This window comes from Podarcis liolepis (genome assembly GCF_965112155.1).
Source record: "Podarcis liolepis genome assembly, chromosome: 8".
In the NCBI taxonomy this organism is placed as follows: domain Eukaryota; kingdom Metazoa; phylum Chordata; class Lepidosauria; order Squamata; family Lacertidae; genus Podarcis; species Podarcis liolepis.
The window spans coordinates 50,501,383-50,524,643 of record NC_139560.1 but is presented as its reverse complement, the minus strand read 5'-3'; the positions used below and the strand labels follow the sequence as shown (position 1 = coordinate 50,524,643).

Sequence of the window (23,261 nt, the reverse complement as noted above, 5' to 3'; positions counted from 1 at the left end):
TATTATGGATTATTATGGACCATCTGAAACCTCAAATGCTGAATATTTCTATATCTGTGCTCAGTGAAGTAGGTGAAATCTCAAGGCCGCCTTGAGCACCAACTTCATTCTGGGAGTCCGGGAGGCTTCAAGACTGCTTCTGAGATCTAGTTGGCCAGGGAGCCTTGTATGGTTGAGCTATATCCAGCCTATTCCCAAATCAATTTTATAAATACTGTGCACCCTGGCCTTCAATAAATACTGTTAGCATTTTTTCTACAGTTTAGGTATTGGATGCCTTCAATGGGGTAAGCTATCTGTGTAGATCACCATCCCATCTTGTCCCTTAATGGTTAGCTGGTTGCTATACTATGTCAAATAATCAGCTGGAACAAAGTGGGATAGCTCTGGCCTGGAGGCTTTTCCTAACTAGGTATCTCTAGTAAAAGGTAATGGAACCATCATATGCCAGATAAAAAAATTGTTCTACTGATCCTTGCTTCATTGGTTTTGAAATATGTCCTCACTTTTATGTAGGTTCTACTCTAGCTGGAAGCTGAAGAATCCTTACACCGAATCAGTGGTCTGGTTCAGCGGCTTTGGCCTTTGAAGCATCAGACGTACAATGACTTGATCATGAGCCTAATCAAACAAGTGATAAACTTTTAAGGATAAAGGCATTGTCCCTGTGATAGACTTTCTGTTTTTAAGAGTATTGGGAAAAGGTAAGCAATTCCTTTTTCTGTGTGTGAATAACCTAGCAATATGATATTGGGGCTGAAATTTTTTTGGCTAAGAAGTAACCAAATATTTTGAGATGTTATTCTAGAAAGTTGTTGTTGTTGCTGCTGCTGTTGTTGTTGTTTAGTCGTGTCCGACTCTTCATGGCCCCATGGACCAGAGCACGTCAGGCACTCCTGTCTTCCGCTGCCTCCCACAGTTTGGTCAAACTCATGCTGGTAGCTTTGAGAACACTGTCCAACCATCTCGTCCTCTGTTGTCCCCGTCTCCTTGTGCCCTCCATCTTTCCCAACATCAGGGCCTTTTCCAGGGAGTCTTCTCTTCTCATGAGATGGCCAAAGTATTGGAGCCTCAGCTTCACGATCTGTCCTTCCAGTGAGCACTCAGGGCTGATTTCCTTAAGAATGGATAGGTTTGATCTTCTTGGGACTCTGAAGAGTCTCCTCCAGCACCATAATTCAAAAGCATCGATTCTTCGGCGATCAGCTTCCATACATCACTACTGGGAAAACCATAGCTTTCACTATACGGACCTTTGTTGGCAAGGTGATGTCTCTGCTTTTTAAGATGCTGTCTAGGTTTGTCATTGCTTTTCTCCCATTCGTGACTGCTGTCACCATCTGCAGTGATCATGGAGCCCAAGAAAGTAAAATCACTCACTGCCTCCATTTCTTCCCCTTCTATTTGCCAGGAGGTGATGGGACCAGTGGCCATGATCGTCGTTTTTTTGATGTTGAGCTTCAAACCATATTTTACGCTCTCCTCTTTCACCCTCATTAAAAGGTTCTTTAATTCCTCCTCACTTTCTGCCATCAAGGTTGTGTCATCTGCATATCTGAGGTTGTTGATATTTCTTCTGGCAATCTTAATTCTGGCTTGGGATTCATCCAGCCCAGCCTTTCGCATGATGAATTCTGCATATAAGTTAAATAAGCAGGGAGACAATATACAGCCTTGTCCTACTCCTTTCCCAATTTTGAACCAATCAGTTGTTCCATATCCAGTTCTAACTGTAGCTTCTTGTCCCACATAGAGATTTCTCAGGAGACAGATGAGGTGATCAGGCACTCCCATTTCTTTAAGAACTTGCCATAGTTTGCTGTGGTCGACACAGTCAAAGGCTTTTGCATAGTCGATGAAGCAGAAGTAGATGTCTTTCTGGAACTCTCTAGCTTTCTCCATAATCCAGCGCATGTTTGCAATTTGGTCTCTGGTTCCTCTGTCCCTTTGAAATCCAGCTTGCACTTCTGGGAGTTCTCGGTCCACATAGTGCTTAAGCCTGCCTTGAAGAATTTTAAGCATAACCTTGCTAGCGTGTGAAATGAGTGCAATTGTGCAGTAGTTGGAGCATTCTTTGGCACTTCCCTTCTTTGGAATTGGGATGTAGACTGATCTTCTCCAATCCTCTGGCCACTGCTGAGTTTTCCAAATTTGCTGGCATATTGAGTGTAGCACCTTAACAGCATCATCTTTTAAAATTTCAATAGTTCAGCTGGAATACCATCACTTCCACTGGCCTTGTTATTAGCAGTGCTTTCTAAGGCCCGTTTGACTTCACTCTCCAGGATGTCTGGCTCAAGGTCAGCAACCACACTACCTGGGGTGTACGAGACATCCATATCTTTCTGGTATAATTCATCTGTGTATTCTTGCCACCTCTTCTTGATGTCTTCTGCTTCTGTTAGGTCCTTACCACTTTTGTCCTTTATTATGGTAATCTTTGAACAAAATGTTCCTTTCATATCTCCAATTTTCTTGAACAGATCTCTGGTTTTTCCTATTCTATTGTTCTCTATTTCTTTGCATTGCTCGTTTAAGAAGGCCTTCTTGTCTCTCCTTGCTATTTTTTTGAAATCTGCATTCAATTTCCTCTATCTTTCACTATCTCCCTCGCATTTTGCTTGCCTTCTCTCCCTCACTATTTGTAAGGCCTCGTTGGACAGCCACTTTGCTTTCTTGCATTTCCTTTTCATTGGGATGGTTTTCGTTGCTGCCTCCTGTATAATGTTACGAGCCTCCATCCATAGTTCTTCAGGCACTCTGTCCACCAAATCTAAATCCTTAAACCTGTTGCTCACTTCCATTGTGTATTCATAAAGGATTTGATTTAGATTGTATATTACTGGCCCAGTGGTTTTCCCTACTTTTTTCAGTTTAAGCTTGAATTTTGCTATAAGAAGCTGATGATCTGAGCCACAGTTAGCTCCAGGTCTTGTTTTTGCTGACTGTATAGAGCTTCCCCATCTTTGGCTGCAGAGAATAATCAATCTGATTTCGATGCTGCCCATCTGGTGATGTCCATCCATGTGTAGAGTCGTCTCTTGTGTTGTTGGAAAAGAGTGTTTGTGATGACCAGCTTGTTCTCTTGCCAGAACTCTATCAGCCTTTGCCCTGCTTCGTTTTGAACTCCAAGTCCAAACTTGCCAGTTGTTCCTTTTATCTCTTGACTCCCTACTTTAGCATTCCAATCCCCTATAATGAGAAGAACATCCTTCTTTGGTGTCATTTCTATAAGGTGTTGTAAGTCTTCATAGAATTGGTCAATTTCAGTTTCTTCAGCACCAGTAGTTGGTACATAAACTTGGGTTACTGGGATGTTAAAAGGTCTGCCTTGGATTCGTATCAAGATCATTCTATCATTTTTGAGATTGCATCCCAGTACAGCTTTCACCACTCTTTTATTGACTACAAGGGCCACTCCATTTCTTTTACGGGCTTCTTGGCCACAGTAGTAGATATGATGGTCATCCGAACTGAATTCACCCATTCCCATCCATTTTAGTTCACTGATACCCAGGATGTCAATATTTATTCTTGCCATCTCATTTTTGAGCACATCCAACTTACCAAGGTTCATGGTTCTTACATTCCAGGTTTCTATGCAATAATTTTCTTTACAGCATTGGACTTTCCTTTCACTTCCAGCCATATCCACAACTGAGCGACCTTTTGGCTTTGGCCCAGCCGCTTCATCAGCTCTGAATCTACTTGTACTTGTCTTCCACTCTTCCTCAATAGCATGTTGGACACCTTCTGACCTGAGGGGCTCATCTTCCAGCGTCATAACTTTTATATGCCTGTTGTCTTTGTCCATGGAGTTTTCTTGGCAGGGATACTGGAGTGGCTTGCCAGTTCCTCCTCCAGGTGGATCACGTTTGGTCAAAACTCTCCACTATGACCTGTCCATCTTGGGTGGCCCTGCACGGCGTAGCTCATAGCTTCTCTGAGTTATTCAAGCCCCTTCGCCACGGCAAGGCACTGATCCATGAAGGGGTGCTAGAAAGTGGTTGCTACTAATTCAGTAGTAAACTAAGGTTTTAATCACAATATTTATAGATAACGTGAATTCCCTATGGAATTTGTATTCATAATATGACTCAAAAATCTGCAGAACAAATTAAGTTAGTTTTGAGAGAAGTTATTAACCTGTTCCAACTCTTACTTGAGATGAAAGTTTACTCAGTTTTGATTTAGCATAAATTGATACCTGACCACTAGTGGCATTATTGCATACACATACAACACCAATAAAATCATAGTTGGAATGAATCATATTCTAGTTCAATTCATGCTCGGTACAGGACCTGCAATGCAGGATGCAACTACTACAGCATCTCTGGCAGATGGCTGAAATACATTCAGCTAAGGAGAGCCGCTCTTAAATTTAGCCAGTACATTAGCTCTTAGGCCTAATTTGTGTTTGTGTCACATTGTGAAACAGACTGCTCCAGCAAGTGAGTAAGAGAGCACTTTATATTTAGCTTGGTTGTATAGGGAATAGGAAGTAAAAGAAAATTAAGGCAACTTAGCTACAGTGAATGGTATGAAAGTAACCAACATTTTTAAAATATGCTTAGAAAATGTGTGGAATGAGGATCTAAAATTTCTTTTTATTGGAATTGCTTTGCTGTTTCATCAATAGATATTCTAAGAGATATTTTTAGGAGCAGGGAATAAAGGGTAACAAAGGCTTACTGGTCAATTACAGTAAGTTTGCCACACTAGTTGTAATCTAAGGAAGGTGCAGTAGAGGGCAGACCGTAACTTCAAATCGGTCTATCTAATTCCTCATCTGAGACAACATTACTAAAGTGCTGATCTTCAACCCCAATAAAATAATAAATAGAAACAAATACTTGGCCTTTTGTGACTCTTGCATGCATGTTTACATACATATATAAGTCACAGCTGAAAACTAAAAGACCTTCCAGAACTGTGTCTCATGTAGTTGGAGAAATTATTGTGAAAGCCATGGTATATGCATAGAAAAGTTTAGGCATATATTCTGGGATCTTTAGCTCTTAAAATGTTCAAGATTTAGTAGGCAGTTGCTGCTTTTATGATTATCAAAAGTGTGTTCCTCTGAACCAAAGCCATGTCACATTACATGTTTGTACATTTATGTTACATGCATGCACACACATGAAATCATCAAGAAGCATGAACGTGAACCCAGAAAAGAATGGCACCACTAGGTTAGCTGCATGTTAGTGAAATCAAGTCTGATTAAAGAGGCAGGCAGTTAAAGTTGACCTGGAAAATTGGATTTCTGGAGCTGCCATATTCTTGACGATTAAATGAATGGGTTGTGAAGATAGAGTGGCCTTGGACCACACTTGCAAATTAGTCACTTGCTTGTGGTAAACTAAAAGTGCATTCAGGCAACTGGGTGTCTAGAATGGAAAATTCTGTCAACAACTTAGGACTCAGTTGTTTTCTAAAATCTCAGTTCAGTTTTTAAGTGCTTTACATTACAGAATGAGTGACAACCTAATTTCCAGCTATGTTTCCTTGCCATAAACCCATGCACCACCTCAGCAGTAGCAAGCACCCCCTGTCTTTCCACCCACAGCCCTGCCTGTGGTAGTTTTTCCATACCCCATTCTAGTTATTTCATTCTCCATGCTCTAGGAGAGAAGGAGAATTTACTTTGACTTTTGCAAAAAGCACTGCAGTATCTCAATTCTGCTTCATACAGAAACCCTATATAGCACAATTCAAAACTGCATTCAAAAAGCGATGGTGAAGTCTTTGCTTGTTTTATTCCTTTTTTATTTACAGGTGCGGGGTTCATTACGTCACAAATTCTTGCTCCGTGACAAGTTCCCCAGGCTTATAGCTTGTTAAATGAAGTTCAAATTCCGCTTGTGAAGAAGGTTCGAAACAAAGCCTGGGGAACATGTCGTGGAGCAAGGGGAAGTTGTGAAGTAACACACCCCACACCCGCAAATAAACAAGGAATCAAGCGAGCAAAGACTTCATGTTTTTTTGAATGCAGTTTTGAATTGTGTTCTATAATACTTCATTTACCCCCCCCCCCTTTTGTATAATTTCATACAAAAACCCAACGGGAAAGGAACAACTCTTGTCTTTTTCCTCTGTGGAGGAAAGAAGCAGTAGATGTTTCTCTTCCTGTTTAGTTTTAGCATGAGATGGTCCTGGCACGTTCCCCAAAAATCTTGCTACAGGCAATGTCCTTCCTATACTCTGTAGAGGGAAAGAGAGGTGGTTTCTATCCTGCAAGTTGAGCTTTTTACAGAAAACTCCTGCAATGTCTATCTACAGCTTCTTGTAAAAACCCAACAGGGAGAGAACCAAGGGGACAAAGGTGTAGTTTCTTTCCTTTTCTGACAGGTTTTTGCAGGAGCCAGCAGCAAAGCATTGCTTTTGATTTCTGCAAAAGCCCTACTCTCAGGAGAGCAACAACCTTCCTTTCACCTACCCACCCAATTGGAAGGGAGGAATAGTTGGACTGTTGTAGAATGTTAGCATTACAAAGTGCTGTTTGTACCTTTTTCAGAAACACATGGTGGCAATGGGCTTCGCTTGTAAACACAGCCAAAATTTGCAGGCTGATGAATAATTGTACTAACATTAATTATCCTCTTTTAAGCAAAGTTTTTACCATTGTGGTATAACAATGTAACAGTTGATTTCAGTGTGTTACAGTAGCCTACAATGTATTTGTTATTAATTTTAACAGTTTTCCTTTCAACGTTTCTTAGGAGCTGTATATAACAGTATCTTCAAAATGCTGTTGCCATCAACCAAAATGCAGAAACCATTTCAGCTGGTGTACAGGACATATTGGATGCCTTATCGCAGCTGTATCTTTCCATTCTTAAAAAGAAAAGCCTCCTTGCTTAATACTAGACAGAAAATGGTTTCCTTGGCGTTGAGCTCCCAGCACCAGTGTCTACATGCATCTGCTGCTGTTTGGGTTTCCAAAGAAAGGCAATTCTTGGGCATGGCATCATCCCAACTAGAAGACCATCGCAATAAAGAACTAGAAAGAGAAATTCATACCAAACCATCTGGTAACTTAGCCCAGAAAGACTCTGTAGAACCAAATTCTGTAGAGCTTGATCCCTTACAAGACAAATCTATTAGTCTCGTGCAGAGATTCAAGAGAACTTTTAAACAGTATGGCAAAGTTATGATTCCAGTGCATCTTTTGACTTCCAGCATCTGGTTTGGAATTTTTTACTATGCAGCTTTAAAGTAAGTGATGAACTCATAATCACTATATTTATTAGTCTTAAGCAAATCTTTACAGTAATGCGCCCAATCACTTATGCAGTGTATGATATATATATACACACACACAAATATGCACACACAACCTTCCATTACAGATATTATTAAAACCCCAAGTTCTAAAAGCATATGTAGAATGTAATGGTCTATTCCAGTAATATTCCATCCAATTTCTTAATTTTTATCATGCATTTTGTTATGGTGGTCACCCAACTTGGATTAGGCTGCAACTCAGGTATGTGTCCCATATCACCAGTTGAGGACAAGATATTCTGTTGCACATAACATTCCAATATTTTAAAGAGTATGTATGTGTAAATCACTAATGCTTGTACTTCAGGTGCACAATTTTCCTTCCAAAATGATGGGACTATCTGGGAAAGTACTCTAGAAGTTTTCTCTGTGTCATATTTTTGAAGTCTTTTTCTTTTTCTACATTTTCTATTCATTGTGAAGTCATGTACATTGCCGCTCTTGTTCTCTGGTACCTGGTTATAGAGCTCTGTACCTTGCACTTTGATTTCAGTATCAGAGATGAACTGAGCTTATATAAACCATTCATACAGAAGTCCACTCCTGGTTTGCTTTCTTAATTTCAACGGCATAATTTAGGCTACAGAAGTCATTTTGATATTGCTATTGTTAAAAAACTAAGTCTAAAACCCTTGAATATTCTATTGAAAATCAACCAGAAATCTGACAGTTGATCTTGATCTTCTGGTTTAAAGTATTACAACTGGGAATATCTTCTGAATATCTTCTTGACATGTTCCTCTTCATTGGCCATTAATGCTTGAATCTGCACTTTATACTGGTGCAATAAAAGTGTGATTGATTGCAATACAGTAAGCCCTCAACTTATACAGGAGTTACTTTCCGGGCATTGCGCCTGAAGCCAAAATTGGTTACAGTCAAAACCCATTGAGTGCAATAGTGGGTGAGATTGCCCCCAACATCTCTGCCCCCTTTTATTTTTTAATGTTCAAGTGCATAAAGCTGAAGTGAGTGTTCAGTTAAATGTGCGTAGGTTGCAAGTGTACTGTATTTATTGTTAAATATAAAAATCTTTTATTCTGCAGTCTTGTCAGAATAAATGTTTATAAGGTTGTTAGTACTTTATTCATTTTAATCTCTTTCTTTCACAGAGGAATAAATGTTGTTCCTTTCCTCGAATTCATAGGGTTGCCTGAAAGCATTGTAAATATTCTAAAGCATTCTCAGAGTGGTAACGCGTTAACTGCCTATGCAATGTATAAGGTAAGTACTTGCAAAGATTTCTTAATTTCATCTGCAACCTTGTCCATAAAAATATTGATCATGTAATCATATAATGAAGGGGCTACAGCCCGCTGATTAACCCTGCAGTCTGTTATGACCAAGGCTGTGAACTTCTGAAATAAAAGTCACAGCTGTGAATAAATTTATTCAAAGTAGACCTTGCCACAAGAGCTCAGGGTAGGTAACAATCCTGTGGTTATGAAGAAGACAGATTCCAAGTCAACATTTTGGCAAAGGAAGGGAACAATTGGAAATACTATTTACAGGGCATCATGAGAGATTTAAATGTGGACATAAAGCATTTTAAGAGTTGTACGTATGAAATAAGTGGGTATTTTTAACAGTTTTCTGTAAACTGTACGTAATGTAGCTGAAGAACACCTTACTTTACCTGCTTGCCATTCTTTATTTTCTCTCTAAGTCCATCCTCTCTAGCAAAACGTGGTGTGAAATTTGACTCTTCACCATTGTCAAACACTTGTGTCACAGTAAGGAACGAAAGACCTCTCAGTTGTTGACGCATGTGGGTTTAGGCAATTATGGGATATTCTCTGCTTTGCTGTGTTGCTCCAGGAACCTTATTTACACTAACTTGTAATTCCAGACTTGCAAAAAGGCCAGTCATTTTGTTGTCCTTTAAGCTGCTAGCTATTTCCCCACTCTTGGCTGTGCTTTTTCATTTCTTATCACCTTGTTATAATGAAGAAAGCCTGTTGAACAGCAAAGTTGCTTGGCTGATTTTACATGTGCTTACTTATCTCTGTGTGTCGCTGCATGAAAGTGCTTTCATTTATCATCAGTGCAGCCAGGGATGAGGAACTTCCAGATGCTCAACTCTCTAAGTTGCGTCTTTCCTGGCCATTGGCCATGTTGGTTTGGGCTGATGGGAGTTGTAGTAGTTCTGGAGAGCCACATATTTTCCTTTCTGAGAAAGGCCATGCATGTTCTTCCTCTCCTCAGAATTAGAACCTGTAAGTTTTGGAGGCAATAGAAGATCAGTCCTTCCATTAGTGTGTCACCATGGAAATACAACGCAGCACTAATGGTGTTGGTTTGTCCTTTTTGCATTTATTTGTAAGACCAGTTGAATGCATTAAAAGGAGTGCTTGTGAACCAATGAGACACTAGCTTAAACCATGATACTGGTGAACTTTTGAGTGGCAAGGCACTTCCTCCATTTCCCATATGTTAAATGGGAATAATAATGCCATACCTCGGCAGATTTGTTCTGAGAATGAACAAAATGAAAGTGCTAGATACATGGTATCAATATTAAGTAGGGAGTTGTTCTCCCACCGATTCACATGTCTTAGATATTTCTCTTGTCTGTTCAATGAGAGTCTGACTTGTGTTCTCAGTTGCTAAGGAGACTATAATTGATTAGATTTTTTTCTTTTATTTCTATTGGAAGCCCTACTGCTATTGAAATGAATATGACCAAGTCCAGTAAGAATGAGATCTAAAAATCCCACTACTACTTTCACACCCAAGAGTTTAGGTTTTAATCTATTTTGTTGCTGTTTTTCATGAAGTGATTTTAAGATGCATCTAAGGATACAATACAACCCTAGATCTGTTGAAATGAGAGATGTGGCAGATCGCTGGTTTAGCCAGCAGGCTCTGTGCTCAGCCTGGTTATGCCAGCATAAGTCCCCAATCATTAATCCTGGCTTAGTGCCGAGCCCAGACTGACATAAACCTTGGAAAATGGGCAGGGAGGTGAGACCAGGGAGAGTGAACTTAATGCGGGATCCTAACTCTATTCTGTTTGCTCATATAACCTGGCAACGTGGTGGAATTTATGCTTGTTTCCCCTCTGCTGGTCTTAGGCTGGTTTAACCAGCAGTAGCCTTGCTCCTGAATGGAGTTTGGATTTCGCTTCCCATACGTAGGACTAAGGCAGGAATTGCCAGTTTTTCCAGAATTGAAGAACAATATTGGAAATTATTTTACCTTCTCAAAAAGAATAAATGTGGGATTTTTTGTCTTTTAGTTTTTGTTCTCTCAATTTGAATTTTAACAACAGCTTTGTTTTGTTGCATGGATACTGAATTGCTTTAATTGCTTTCCTCTCTCAATAGAATTTGCTGTGCTCTGTCTTAATGCTTTTTATTTTCTTTCACCTGCATTTCTCACGTCGTGCCACTGGCTAGCCTTTTATTAAGATCTCTGAGCTTTAATTCTACTGCCAGGTGCTAAATATTTTCCAATAAGACACTATCAAGTAAAGTGAGAGCTTTTTCTGATGCAAGAGGCAGAAAGCATTTATAAGTAGATACAAAACTGCCAAACCATCAGCTTTCATTGAAGTAGGAATTAGTATATGTCCTCCCACTTATTTCCTGATGATATGTCATTATGTGGAACTCAAAACTGGGAACAAAGATTTGGGTGGGAGTAAAGAGCGAGCACAGAGGGTACAAGATTAGAAAGGACAATCAAAAGCATATAAAGGTCTTGTTTAGTCCTTACATAGATAACATCATCTTCATGCTTTGAAAATGTATTCTTTGAAAAAGCTTCACACTCCACTGAAGTCACTCTTCAAGATTAAACCTGTACAGTCGTACCTCGGCTCCCGAATGCCTTGGGAGTCAAACGTTTCGGCTCCCGAACAATCGAAAACCAGAAGTGATTGTTCCGGTTTTGAACATTCTTTTGGAAGCCAAACATCTGGTGGTGCTTCCATGGCTTCATATTGGCTGCAGGAGATTCCTGCAGCCAATCAGAAACCGCACTTTGGAAGTCGAACATTTCGGAAGTCGAACGGATTTCTGGAACGGATTCTATTCAACTTCCAAGGTACGACTGTATTGCATTGCCACACTATAGCATAGCTAACTTTCAAAGCAAGATTCCATTTTTCTTAAGCAGGGCTTTGCAACTGTCAACCTTCAGAAACTTTAAGAAAAGCACAGTAATGCAGACAGAACTTAATGAGCTTAGTAACTTTTGTGACATATCTTCTGGATATTATCAGTCATTTATTGTCCATCTCAAGTATATAATACTGGAGAATTCATCCTTTTGCTGTAGAAGGCTGCAGTCATAAGTCCTTCAAGCAGACATACGATTGGACGCTAAATAACTTTGCACAGAACTAGGAAAGTTTACTTCTGCAAATTCTGATGCAAGCTGACCTGTTCAACAATATCTGGCCTGATGTGCAGATGGGAAATTAACCTCTGGATTTTACATGTCTCTAAATATTGTAATATGGTTCTCAGCTGAGAAAATATATTTAAATGCATATTTTAGGATGAAATAGGTTTAGGAAATAAGCACACTGAAATAAAAGCATGTTTACATATATATTTTTGATCAGAATAAGTATTTAAATATGAATTTTCATGCAGGTTTTTAAAGTTACAGATGTATGCTGAAACAGGACAGGATAGACTTCTCAATGAGCATGTGCAAAATTGAAGAGAGACAGAAATAGACTGATCAATCCCTAAACAACTTCAGTTAGTAATGTCTAGAGGATGTGGCAGAAGGTTAATAAGCCCACAATATATGTCTGATTTATTGCCCTCTCCTTAAAATACCTACTATAACAGAGTAATGCAGCATTGTTTCAATAAGGAATGAAAAGGTACCCTGACCACTGTCTAGCCTTCATATGCTCGTGTTATCCTAAAGATACTTCAACCTAATTGTCAGTTTCTTTGATACTGAGTAGCTGCTGCCTTACCATGTACAGCTTGTTGTGACTTGCACACTAATCCTATTTCCTAGTGCTTCACTTCTAAAGAATCACGTTTAAGGGTCTGGAGGGGCCATGATCTAACTATATTGTTGCTAGCAACCATTGCTAGTTCAGCAGCATCCTCACTGCTGCTGCTGCAGTATTTGTCAGCTCCTGTCAGGCAGCGATACTTACTTATACGAGGGAAGATATAAAAAGACTGCCCCATACCTTGTGTTCATTTAGCAACTGGAAGGTATACTGAAGCTTGGGAAAACTCGCACATATCTTTTCAGAAAGTAGGAAACTGGGATGGCTGAGTTTTCCTGCCAGGGTAAGGATGATGCTTTAGCTTAAGAGGTACGAGTAGTTTTTGTGCTGCTGCAGCTAACAATGATAGACCTGTCAGGAATTTTGCCTGGTAAGCGGAATTTGCCGTTGAAGTTATACATGTATGTGTATTTCCCTCCCTCTTATTGACAAGATTGCAACTCCGGCCAGATACACAGTGACTTTAGGAGGGACATCTATCACTGTAAAGTACCTTCGTAAGCAAGGCTACATGTCCACACCACCTCTAGTCAAGGACTACATTCAGGATCGAATGGAAGAAACGAAAGAGCGACTATCGGGGAAAATGGAGGAAACCAGAGACATGATTAGTGGCAAAATGGAAGAAACAAAAGAGAGGCTGACTGGGAAGATGGAAGAAACAAAAGAGAGGATAACAGAAAAGATACAAGAAACAAAAGATAAGGTTTCATTTATAAAAAAGAAAGAATAGGAAATTGGCAGCAAAACCAAAGCATTCGTAACTCTTTAGCAAATGTGGAATGTATACACTTGCTGCTTTTTGTTTCTGCTTGTTTTAGATGTTTTGGGCTGATTAGAAAGTGCCAGTGATTTGAAAACTAAAAGAATAACATCTAAGGCTCACACCCAACTTTAGAAAATGATTGCAATATTTTCAAGTGTTATGATTTGGGACCATAGCTAGGTCCCAAAGTGGGGTTCTGTGGTCTGCCGAATTATGGCCAACAGTCTTGTCTGGATCTTTGTGGAGAAAGAACAAAGTTATCTACACATCTGATTTGAGCTGACCTCTTTGCCACTGTTAAGTATCTTGGAAGCAATGTATGAGAATGTTTGGGTCATGTACACAAACGTATTTTGGAGATGGTGTCAATATTTGTAAATCATTTAATCATAATATTCTTAAAAGATCAGGTAATTATAAAATATATATTACTGCTATATTCTTATAAACAGTTTACTGAATGGTGTATGAGAGAAACTGTAAAATGATACTAAACTTAATTGTATATTTCAAATGTGCAATTGGATTGATTATTCCACAGTTAGACTAAAAATGTCATGCCATCATTAAAAGTTTTGAAAATGGAGAAGATAAACCTACCTCTGCATATGAATAGTCATTTACATTTTCATCTTTGTGTTTAGAGTAAAGACTGATAGATGCTGCTGCCTTTTACATTGAAGAATCCTAAAAAAATTTCCACAAAACTTCAGCATTACTATACTGTTGAGTACTATGGAGTAATCTAAAATTTACAGGTGTGATTTTTATGATTCCCATGTTGTTGTCATTTACTGTGGTAGTCAGTTAAGTTTTACTCAGAGTAGACCCATTGAAATTAATGGCCCTGGCTTAGCCTTGTTCATTGGTTTAAGTGGGTCATCTCTGAGTATATCTTCATTGAATGCCATCCTAAGTTACCTGTTCTGTCTGAAGCATAACATGGCATTTCAGTTCTCCTATGGTTTTGTTTTTTAAAGCGCTTATAAGCTGGAATATAAAGGAGTACTGCATTGGAGTGGGAGATCCAGAAACTCATGGTGCACCCTTTCAACCTCTTGTGTATGTATACCACTGCTTGTGCTGTGACTGGGGGGGAAAGGAGCCAGTGATAGGAGGATTGCTCCCAAAGCAGCAAACATTTTTTGCAATCTGGTTACCTTTAAGCTATATGAAGGAAGATATGTATTTGTCCGTCTATTTCTAGACTTGCTTCTTTTATTTCTGTCAAGTTACCAGAAAGCATCTGTAGAGTTAATTTCATAAAGGCCCTCTTTCAGGGACAGTGTAAGAGAGATGCTGTGAGATTGATGGCAGTCCAGGAGGCATCTGCAAAGTCCATTGCCAAAATGTGCTCTGACTTTTTCATGCTACTGATTTAAGGAATTGTTTTCTTTAATGTTTCAAGTATAAAAGGGAAGCACTTACCAGCAAACCATCTTGTGCAGAGCAATTAAGACTTTTGAGAGTTACACTATTACAGGGTGAGTCCTTTAAAAGAGGCCCCGTGGATACAGAGTACCCATGTCCCACGGGACCTCTTTTAAAAGACTCACCCTGTATAAGAGTTCAAAGACAGTATTGTACACTGATATAAACTGCTCACCTCTTTACATGGTCAGTTTTCAATGGTGAGGCTGAACTTACTGCCACTTGTGTGTCCCAGACTGAGTTTGTTGAATCCATCTTCCAAGTGCTCACCATGCCTTTTTTCTTCCAAGGTGGTATGTTTCCTTTGGTCCCAATTGTGCAGGATGAGCACCACTCAACACTGCATGTTCATCCTGGGATTATTGTATTAGTTCAACTGAACTATCCAAAATACCCCTGACATGAATTTTTCTCCTTTCTCTCATCACATGAAAGATGAATTGCCTGTGTCATTCTAGCAGCTGGCAATGAGGATTTTCTGTGTACATCAGGAAGAAAAATGTGTGATAAAATAGGTAGCTGTATCCACCACCAGGTGTAATGCTCTTATAAGCATGCTTTGTGAATGGGACTGGATGCATGAGAGAGAAGACATTGGCAGTTGCCTTTTTGTCTTCCCTTTGTCTTTCTTGTATCTTTTAATTGAGTGAAAGGATTCTGGGAGAAAATGGCTATGCATAAAATATTCAAAAAGGTGGAGGTCAATATAGCATGAACATTTGCCACGCCAATTTTAAATTGCTTTAACTGCAGGTGTCAAACTGGGACCTCCACTGTTGCAGAGATTTGAATCAGCAGCCATTTTCATAAAGTTTCTTAGCATATGTAATAAAGCTGAAAATAACAAAAGCAACATGAAAGCAAGGCACGTGGCCAGCATCGGGAGACGCAGGGAACTGTGACCAAGGTTGTGCCCCCATATATTTGGGTCAAAAATAAGCAGCCCTAATGTAAGTCTGAATTCAAAGTGGGCACCTGCTTATTAATGAGATATGGTTTACCTGGCCTTATACCCTGATATGTATTGGCTTGCTTTTTCCTAAGTAGATGTGCAGATCTTGCTAGAGGAAAGCCCCAAAGGTTGATACTTAGAACAGCATACTTCAGAAAGGAGCACTGAGGTTATGAGGTCATCACAACGTGCAAGGACAGCATAGTCAAAAATAAGAGCCATGGCTGGAAGTGAAGTACCACCATGACCTTAAGTGCAATATTTATTTTATTTTTCCACAAAGAGCATGTTGGAGAGTTATGGTGTCAGATGTCAATTGCATGGATGTTAGCTTTCACACTAGTACAGAGCTGGCCACTTTTACCTTTGCATATATCATACACATAAAATAGTACAGGGGGAAATAGAGGGCTGCAGCCTAGAAATCTATTTCTAAACAACTTTCCCTTGCTTGTCTCTGTACTTTTAAGCCAAGTTTAAAAGAATATATTCTGGTTTAATGTCAGTCTATTTAAAATGAAACAATTCCATCCTCTTTCTTGAAATAATGTGTTTTGTTGTAGTGATAACACCTAGGGCTTAAAAATAATATTGGGGTGGGATGGAAGCAGTATCTGCATGCTGCTGCTGTGCTTGATCATTCATTTATTTCAGTGTGACTTTCCCTGGCTCTCTGTGCCAGCCACACTGAAGGAAGATGGCAAAGCCACAATATTTGGTGAAATGTTCTGTTCATCCACTATCCAATTTATTCCTTGACAAGTTTGCCTTTTTCTTATATCCACTGTAGATGGATCTTGCTGGAATAAATTTTGCAAAGTACCATTATTAAAGTACTCATGGCACATCATTACTGTCTGTGGGTTCTTCTTGTGTCACTGGCTGAGAGGATCTGTAAGTTATAACTCCCTTTCACCGTCCTCCAATATGCTTTAAACATTATGCTGATATAGATGTAAGTTGTGTGTAGTGTGTGTTTTTGAAAAGCAATTATCTTTTAAATGATTTTTCCCCATAACTTTTGTATCCTTACTGTGGAAATAATTGTGCTGAGACTTTTGCTTGGAATTTGCAGAGATGTTATTCTAATTTTCCCTAAGCGCTAATGATACTCTTATGAAAAATAAACTTTTGCTTGTGAAATGGTTGCAATATTAAATTGCATCACAACCATTCTCCACTTGGTCCCTAATAACTAGTTTGCTGTTACAAATATTCCTTTGAACTGCTTTCTTTACCACCGTAATTATCTTTGTGACTCCCATCCAAAAGAGAAAACAGACAAATGGAGAAAGCTCCACTGGACCCAAGCCATTTGCTTCAAACACCTTGTGGCCTCATGTATTCTATATGAATTACATAATTCAATATGGGGGGAGCGCCAAACATCATGGCTTTTCATTCATTCTTTGGTGAAAGGGTTCTGTTTTAATACTTCAGTTAAGCACAAATCCATAATATTTCCCTCCAAATAACTGGTATTAATTCCAACAAATTTCTCCAGAAAAGTATGGATCAGACTGTGCTATGTTATCTTCTTAGTTGAATCAAAACGTAATGTGAAGGCATCGTTAGTGAAATAAATTTATCAGCTGCTGGTGCCAGCAGTGATTCAACTGAAGAGAGCATTATCAAGACTTGTATTGTACAAATATCTTGAAGTGTTTCCTGGCATATACCAAAGTGATCAATACCAGTTCAACCAGCAGAGCAATCCTAAGGTGGTAGGGGCTGGTGTATCAGCAGACCTCCTTTTCCACGCAGAGAGTAGGACACCTGCAGGATCCAACAGTCCTTCAGCCATCTTTTCTTGGAGCCTAGTCTTGTTTCTTTAATTTTTTAAACAAAATACTATAAATAAAGTACTTTTTAGATGCACAAAAGTTTTTGTCACCATTTTTAGAATAAGTATTAAAACAGCATGAGACACTTCGGTATTTCAGCACTACTAGGTTGTCAAGTTTCTGTCTAACATAACTGTTATGAACAAACAAGCTTTGTAATAGGAGTATTTTACTTTGGAAATGGTCAGATGTAAAGATCTCTCTGGGCAAGTTTCCATAAGTATACTGGTCTGAGGCTTAAACATCACATGATAGCAATTGCATAAATGCTTCCTCTGCCATTTTTATATGATCAAGGGTCTGGAAACCAAGCCTTATGAGATGCATGATTGCATCTCTCATGTTGTTTCAGTCTGATGGAGATCCAGTCAACTTTCTATTACTGCACCTCGTGTGTGAATTAGCATTTTCATAAATCCAGGCCTAGTTTGGGTTTAAAATCGAAGCTTCCATGCTTTGCAATACAACATCTGCTTAGAACTGGAACCTGAACAAGGCCCACAAAGTCAATAATTTATTCATCCATCATAGCCTATCCAGGTCACTCCCTGTGTCCCTAGAGTACCTGGGAATTCAACAGCCATGCTTACTTGGCATCTGATTTTATTTTAGCTTGGAAGCTACATCTCATGAACTTGCTGCGTGTCTCGCTGAAACAAGATGCTAGATAATGTGTGCACAGAATCTGCATGCAACAGACTTCCAGGTAACCTGATTTCATATTGGCATAGCCTTTGTGTTTTTCCCTCCTTTCTATGACTTTTCTGTCAGGTTTGCTTAATGTTCTGGTCTTCTGGTTATGTGTGATCCCTTTGGGTGGTTTGCTTAATAAAAATCAAGCTCTATCCTTCTGCATAAATCGTTTACTGTCACCCATAATAATAATTACAGAATCTTAATTACCTCTAGCAATTATGTGGCTAGTCTGATGAGGACAATTCTGTAAGTAGAAAGAACACATCTTGATTGTATAAGCCTGCAAGCAAGCCTGTAACATTGAGTTTGTTTCCCAGCCTGATTAATTGATGAGACAATCACAGGCGACACTGTGCATTAATATAAACTTGGTTTGTTGTTTTTAAAGGGAATTGTCAGCTTTTTTAAAAAAGAAAAGAGAAAACATACAGTATAGTGGTAGATTTTTATTAAGTGGATGTATTTGGACACGCAAATGTGACTAGAATAATAATAGATAATGGAGAACTTGTCCACCACAATGTAAGTAATGCAAGGTACACAAAAGGAGAAGTCAGCAGCTTTTCATTACTGATAACTATTCTCTAATGACTGTAGGATTGACTATAGCCAAGGTTAACACTGATTTTGTGTGTGTGTGTGTGTGTGTGTGTGTGTGTGTGTGTGTGTCTTTCAAGGTGATGTCTTGGTTATATTAAGCAGTACTTTGGGGTAGGGGTAGCATTAGAGCAGGAATTGCCATGTTGAGACTTGTAGTCCAACATTAACTGGTGGGTGCCCACATTAGCCATTCCTGCTTTCATATATTAAGGTCTGGAGAGGAGAGGATATAGATGAGAAAGAATAACAAATCCATTATACATTCAAAAGGAAAGAAACTAAATAAATAGAAGGCCAAACATCAGTGGTGGACCAGAAGGCATTGTACAGATACTAGAAGAGATTATAATGGTGCTTATCAACTACATTTCCATTTTTAAGAATAAATTTACAAGTATTTACCATTTTTAACCCATCACAACTTAAAGTGGAAATTGATGGAGTACATTAATTTGACTTAGTAAATTTGGAATTGATTAGAGTTGTTTATTAACTCCAATCACCATTGGGACAACATCCCATCCCCAACCTCTGTTATGCAGGCCATAAATTTTCAGATGTTTGAACGTCTTTCCACATGGAACATCTTGAGATTCCATGGAGGAACAGCTTCATGACATCCCTAGTTACAGATGCCCCTTCCCTGCACAGAAAGGGCCGTAGAGCATCAACTTTACATGCAGAAGGTTGCAGCTTCAGTCCCAGGCTTCTACAGGTAGGGCTGAAACGTCTCCTGGAGAGCCACTACTAGTCAGACTAGACAACACTGAGGTTGCTGGAGGTGGTGGCAGCTACTAGGCATGTTGGCTATGCTCTGCTTCCACAGTTGGAGTAAGTCATGCTGAAAAAAAAAAAAAGCCAGTTGCTGGAAAGCATGCTCTGATATTACTTGTTGGTCACATTGAGAACAGGATGCTGGACTAGCTGGCTCGATCCAGCAGGCTCTTATATGTTATGTATCCTGTTAGGTGTTTGTTGGAAGATCCTTTGAATACCTTGCTCTTTTGTAATCTGGCAGTGGGTTGATGCTTTGGTCTAGGTGCTAGTGCAGGCATCCCCAACCTTCAGCCCTCCAGATGTTTTGGACTACAATTCCCATCATCCCTGACCACTGGTCCTGTTAGATCATGGGAGTTGTAGGCCAAAACATCTTGAGTGTCGCAGGTTGGGTATGCCTGTGCTAGTGCTATCTGATATTAGTTTAGCTAGCAAGGAGGCTGGAGAATTTTTAGCCATGTCATTCACATTTAGAATTCTCTCCCTAGAGCATTTCATTCCATACTGGCTTTCAGAAAATTTGTGAACAAATAAACCTTTTGTATGGGTGTGTACTTGGATATTGATCATTGTCTTGCAATAGGTCGTGGTGGTTTTTTAGCCTGCCGTGGTGTTCTAACAATTAGACTGCTATGGTTGTTGAATGGCTTCTGGTTTTATTGATGTGTTTAACTGGCTGGTTTATTGATTGTTGTAATGCCATGTTTGCTACCATAAGGGCACATTTTGGAGCCATGTGTGGGCTGTAAATCTCAAACATGAATAAAAATAAATCAGCCCGACCTTAAGAATTGCTAGCCTCAAGCATAGGAACTTGTAGGCGCCAGCGATGAGACCTGCTCCACAGACTGTGTCTTAAGAAAAGCACTAACAGCTAGAAGTGGGTATCCCATGACAATGCAGTAAGGGGTGTGGAGAAGAAGGTCAAGTAGAAGACCATGCTCAAGTGCATCATGCTTTTGAGGAGGACTTAGCAGATTTGAAGCCTTGTTGCTGCTGCTCCTACAATGTGCATCAGCCAGAGCATTAAAGCTGCCACAATAAGTGAGGTTTACTTTCCAATTGGTAAATGGGCTGCAATAAGATTTTGACTTTGAAAAGAGCACATATCACAGTTGGCAACCCAGTTGGCAACTAAAGGGCTTGATTTTAAAAATTATGTAATCCCATTCATGCCAATGAGCTCAAATCACATTAAATCCAAATCCCCTGCCTTAACTGAAGTGTCAATTGGTCCTAGCTACTTCAGTGACAACTAAATAGCCTTAAATCTGAGTACTTTGATTTAATTAGGTTGGGAATCCCATGAGAGACACTTATTTTGCTGGACTCATTTTCTGGTTATCAAACAAGAGAACAACAGAATGACCATTCCCTGGGCACTTTGAGGATGACTTGTTAAAGAGAGAGATATTTATTTCTTAAGACTTTTGGAATCACATTGTTATCCATGCTGAGCAGTGGCGCAGTGTGTCCTGATCCCGAGTCTCTGAAGCATTTCAAGCCTGGGAATGTCACATTTACCATGAACGGATAGGGGAAGGATGTACACACACACACACACACACACACACACACACACAAACCAGGGTGGGGGGAAAGAATCTTTTCCGTAGTGAGAGGAATAAAACTGGTTTCTTTTCTTTTTTCCTTGCTAAGAGATTCCTGCTGTGTAGGGTTAAATGTAGGTCAAGCTGTCTGAGCTTGTGTCTGCGATCTGCAGCACACTCAACACTAGATTAAATTGGGATTTTCCACTTACTCAACTGTCAATCTCCGTAATATCGGTAAAAGTTAAATTAATCAGGAGTGAGCAGGGCCTGGCTCTCAAGGGGGCTTCTTGAGCTCCGGGGTGTTGCTTAGGCTTGTTGCAGGGAGGGGGAAAGATATGGTTTCTGTCACTAAGATACTGCTGTGTTCTGGCTGTTTGCCTAGAAGCTTCAGAATCTCGGAGAGAAAGAAAAAATGTGCCGTTGTTAACACAGATCAGCAGAGCTGTTGGTTTTTCTTTCTAAGCACTAATGCTACACAATTTGCATGAGAGGCCCACAAAAAAATGCCCATTTTTGTTCTCTTGGATAAATCAGGTTGCACTGCTTTCTTAGGTTTGCTTTGTCCTGTAGTGTTGACATCTCTAAAGACAATAATGTAAGAACCTGCCTTATGCAGAATTAAGACCATTGGTCCATCTACTTCAGTACTGCTATTATCTTTATTCCCAAAACAGCTTATTTACCACGTCCAATGGAAAACTGAGCTGGGGAAGGAGATTCACCCATTACAAGTAATTATACCTCTATTCATTCCTCTTCTATTCCTTTGCACAAGGGCCTTGAAAAGCATCAGGGAACTCCCTGACGTATTATGAGGGGGCTTCCTCTGCTCCTTTGCAACTGACAGCAGCTCAGAACCTGACTTTTCTTATGTCACCACATGTCAGATATCCTATTTAGGTTTGCGGAAACCTTTTAAAGCAGCCTAGCATAAGACTAGATTTGCTTTCTGCTGTTGTTTGCAGGGGTGGTATATTTCAGAGGAAATTACCCTGATATGTGGACCCGCACAGTAAGGTTAATTTTGAGGTATGGGGTTTCCTTGAGGTACTGAGTGCAGCTCAGCTCAATCCACTCCCCTGCCAAATATACTGTCTCCCTCAGGTAATGAGCTGCTCTAAGCCATTTTTGAATGACATACTATGAGGATGAGTTCAATGCCATATAGAAAATATTGTACCAGTCTGTGGATTAAACTGTGCTGGAAATATGACCTTCCCTCTTCCCATCTGAAAGTGGGAGAGGTTCAAAGAGCCAGTGTGGGATACTGGTTAAAGTGTTGGACTGGGAGCTGGGAGACAGACCCCAGTGAGCTTCATGGCTAATTTTGTCTCTTAGCCCAAGCTCTGTCACAGAGTTGTGAGGATAAAATGGGGAGTGAGGATGCCATGTATGTCACCTTGAGTTCCTTGGAGGAAAGGGTGGGATATAAATGTAATAAGTAAAAAGTCTATGCTGAAGTTAGAGAAACATTTAGGTATGTAAGATTGTATACTCTGGAATATTATATAGATGCACTATACAGTGGTACCTCGGTTTATGAACTTAATGCGTTCTGGAAGTCTGTTCTTAAACTGAGGCGCGCTTTCCCTAATGAGGCCTCCCACCGCCAGTGCCCTTCCACCATTCGGCTTCCGTTCTTAGAACGAGGGAAAGTTCGCAAACAGGGACACTACTTCCGGTTTTGCGGAGTTCGTAAACTGAATAGTTCATAAACAGCGCTGTTCTTAAACCAAGATACCACTGTAATCCCCATTGCTGGCCAAGACCAATTGGGCTAACTGAAACTAATTAACCATAATCCTTGGATTTATAAAGCAGAAAAAGCATCAAACAAAATAAAAATATGTCCTGGCCTCTTAATGGAGTGTAAATGAGGTCATTTCAGGAGATGATACAGGAAGCAGGGTTTCTTTTTAACTGCACATTTTAATTAGAACTCATTCAAAGCACAGCAGATCAAAAAAATGTGATAATGAAAAGAAGCCTAATTATTTTTTTGTCTAAGCAGCAAAGTCTCAGAAAGAGAGCATTAGCTAGAAAAGGGATTATTATTATTTTTTTAAAATGATTGTATTTAATGAGAATCAATACGTTTGGGAGGCTGAAAGCAAACCCTGAACATTCTACCACATAATAGCAGACAGATACTGGATTCAACTTCCAGCAGGAAACCACCTATGGAGATGAGAGTGACCCTGTCTATACAGTGGTGCCCCGAAAGACGAATGCCTCGCAAGACGGAAAACTCGCTAGACGAAAGAGTTTTCCGTTTTGGAGGTGCTTCGCAAAACGAATTTCCTATGGGCTTGCTTCGCAAGACGACAATGTCTTGCGAGTTCCTGCTGGTTTTTTTCCCTCCCCCCCT

At 39.7% G+C, this 23,261-nt stretch overlaps 1 protein-coding gene and 1 long non-coding RNA gene across 6 annotated transcripts in view; one reads left to right on the top strand and one right to left on the bottom strand.

Annotated features, from left to right (window-relative positions):
• FAM210A (family with sequence similarity 210 member A) overlaps positions 1–23,261 on the top strand; it is a 28,442-nt gene that overhangs the window by 2,120 nt on the left and 3,061 nt on the right. Inside the window, exons 2-7 of one of the 5 annotated variants that reach the window (XM_083518821.1) lie at positions 517–704; positions 6,726–7,221; positions 8,403–8,514; positions 12,708–16,317; positions 17,880–17,973; positions 21,568–23,102. In XM_083518821.1, the coding sequence (XP_083374947.1) occupies positions 6,752–7,221; positions 8,403–8,514; positions 12,708–13,007 (882 nt within the window). In that variant the 5' untranslated portion in view covers positions 517–704; positions 6,726–6,751 and the 3' untranslated portion in view covers positions 13,008–16,317; positions 17,880–17,973; positions 21,568–23,102. Of the gene's footprint in view, positions 1–516; positions 705–6,725; positions 7,222–8,402; positions 8,515–12,707; positions 16,318–17,879; positions 17,974–21,567; positions 23,103–23,261 lie in introns of those variants that run through there. The other 4 variants (XM_083518824.1, XM_083518825.1, XM_083518822.1 and 1 more) reach the window with 4 other exon arrangements.
• Positions 7,679–8,396, bottom strand: LOC310714043. The gene is made up of 2 exons (XR_014529549.1): positions 7,813–8,396; positions 7,679–7,757 (listed from the first exon to the last, which is right to left on the bottom strand). It is a non-coding gene; the product is annotated as an uncharacterized lncRNA (long non-coding RNA).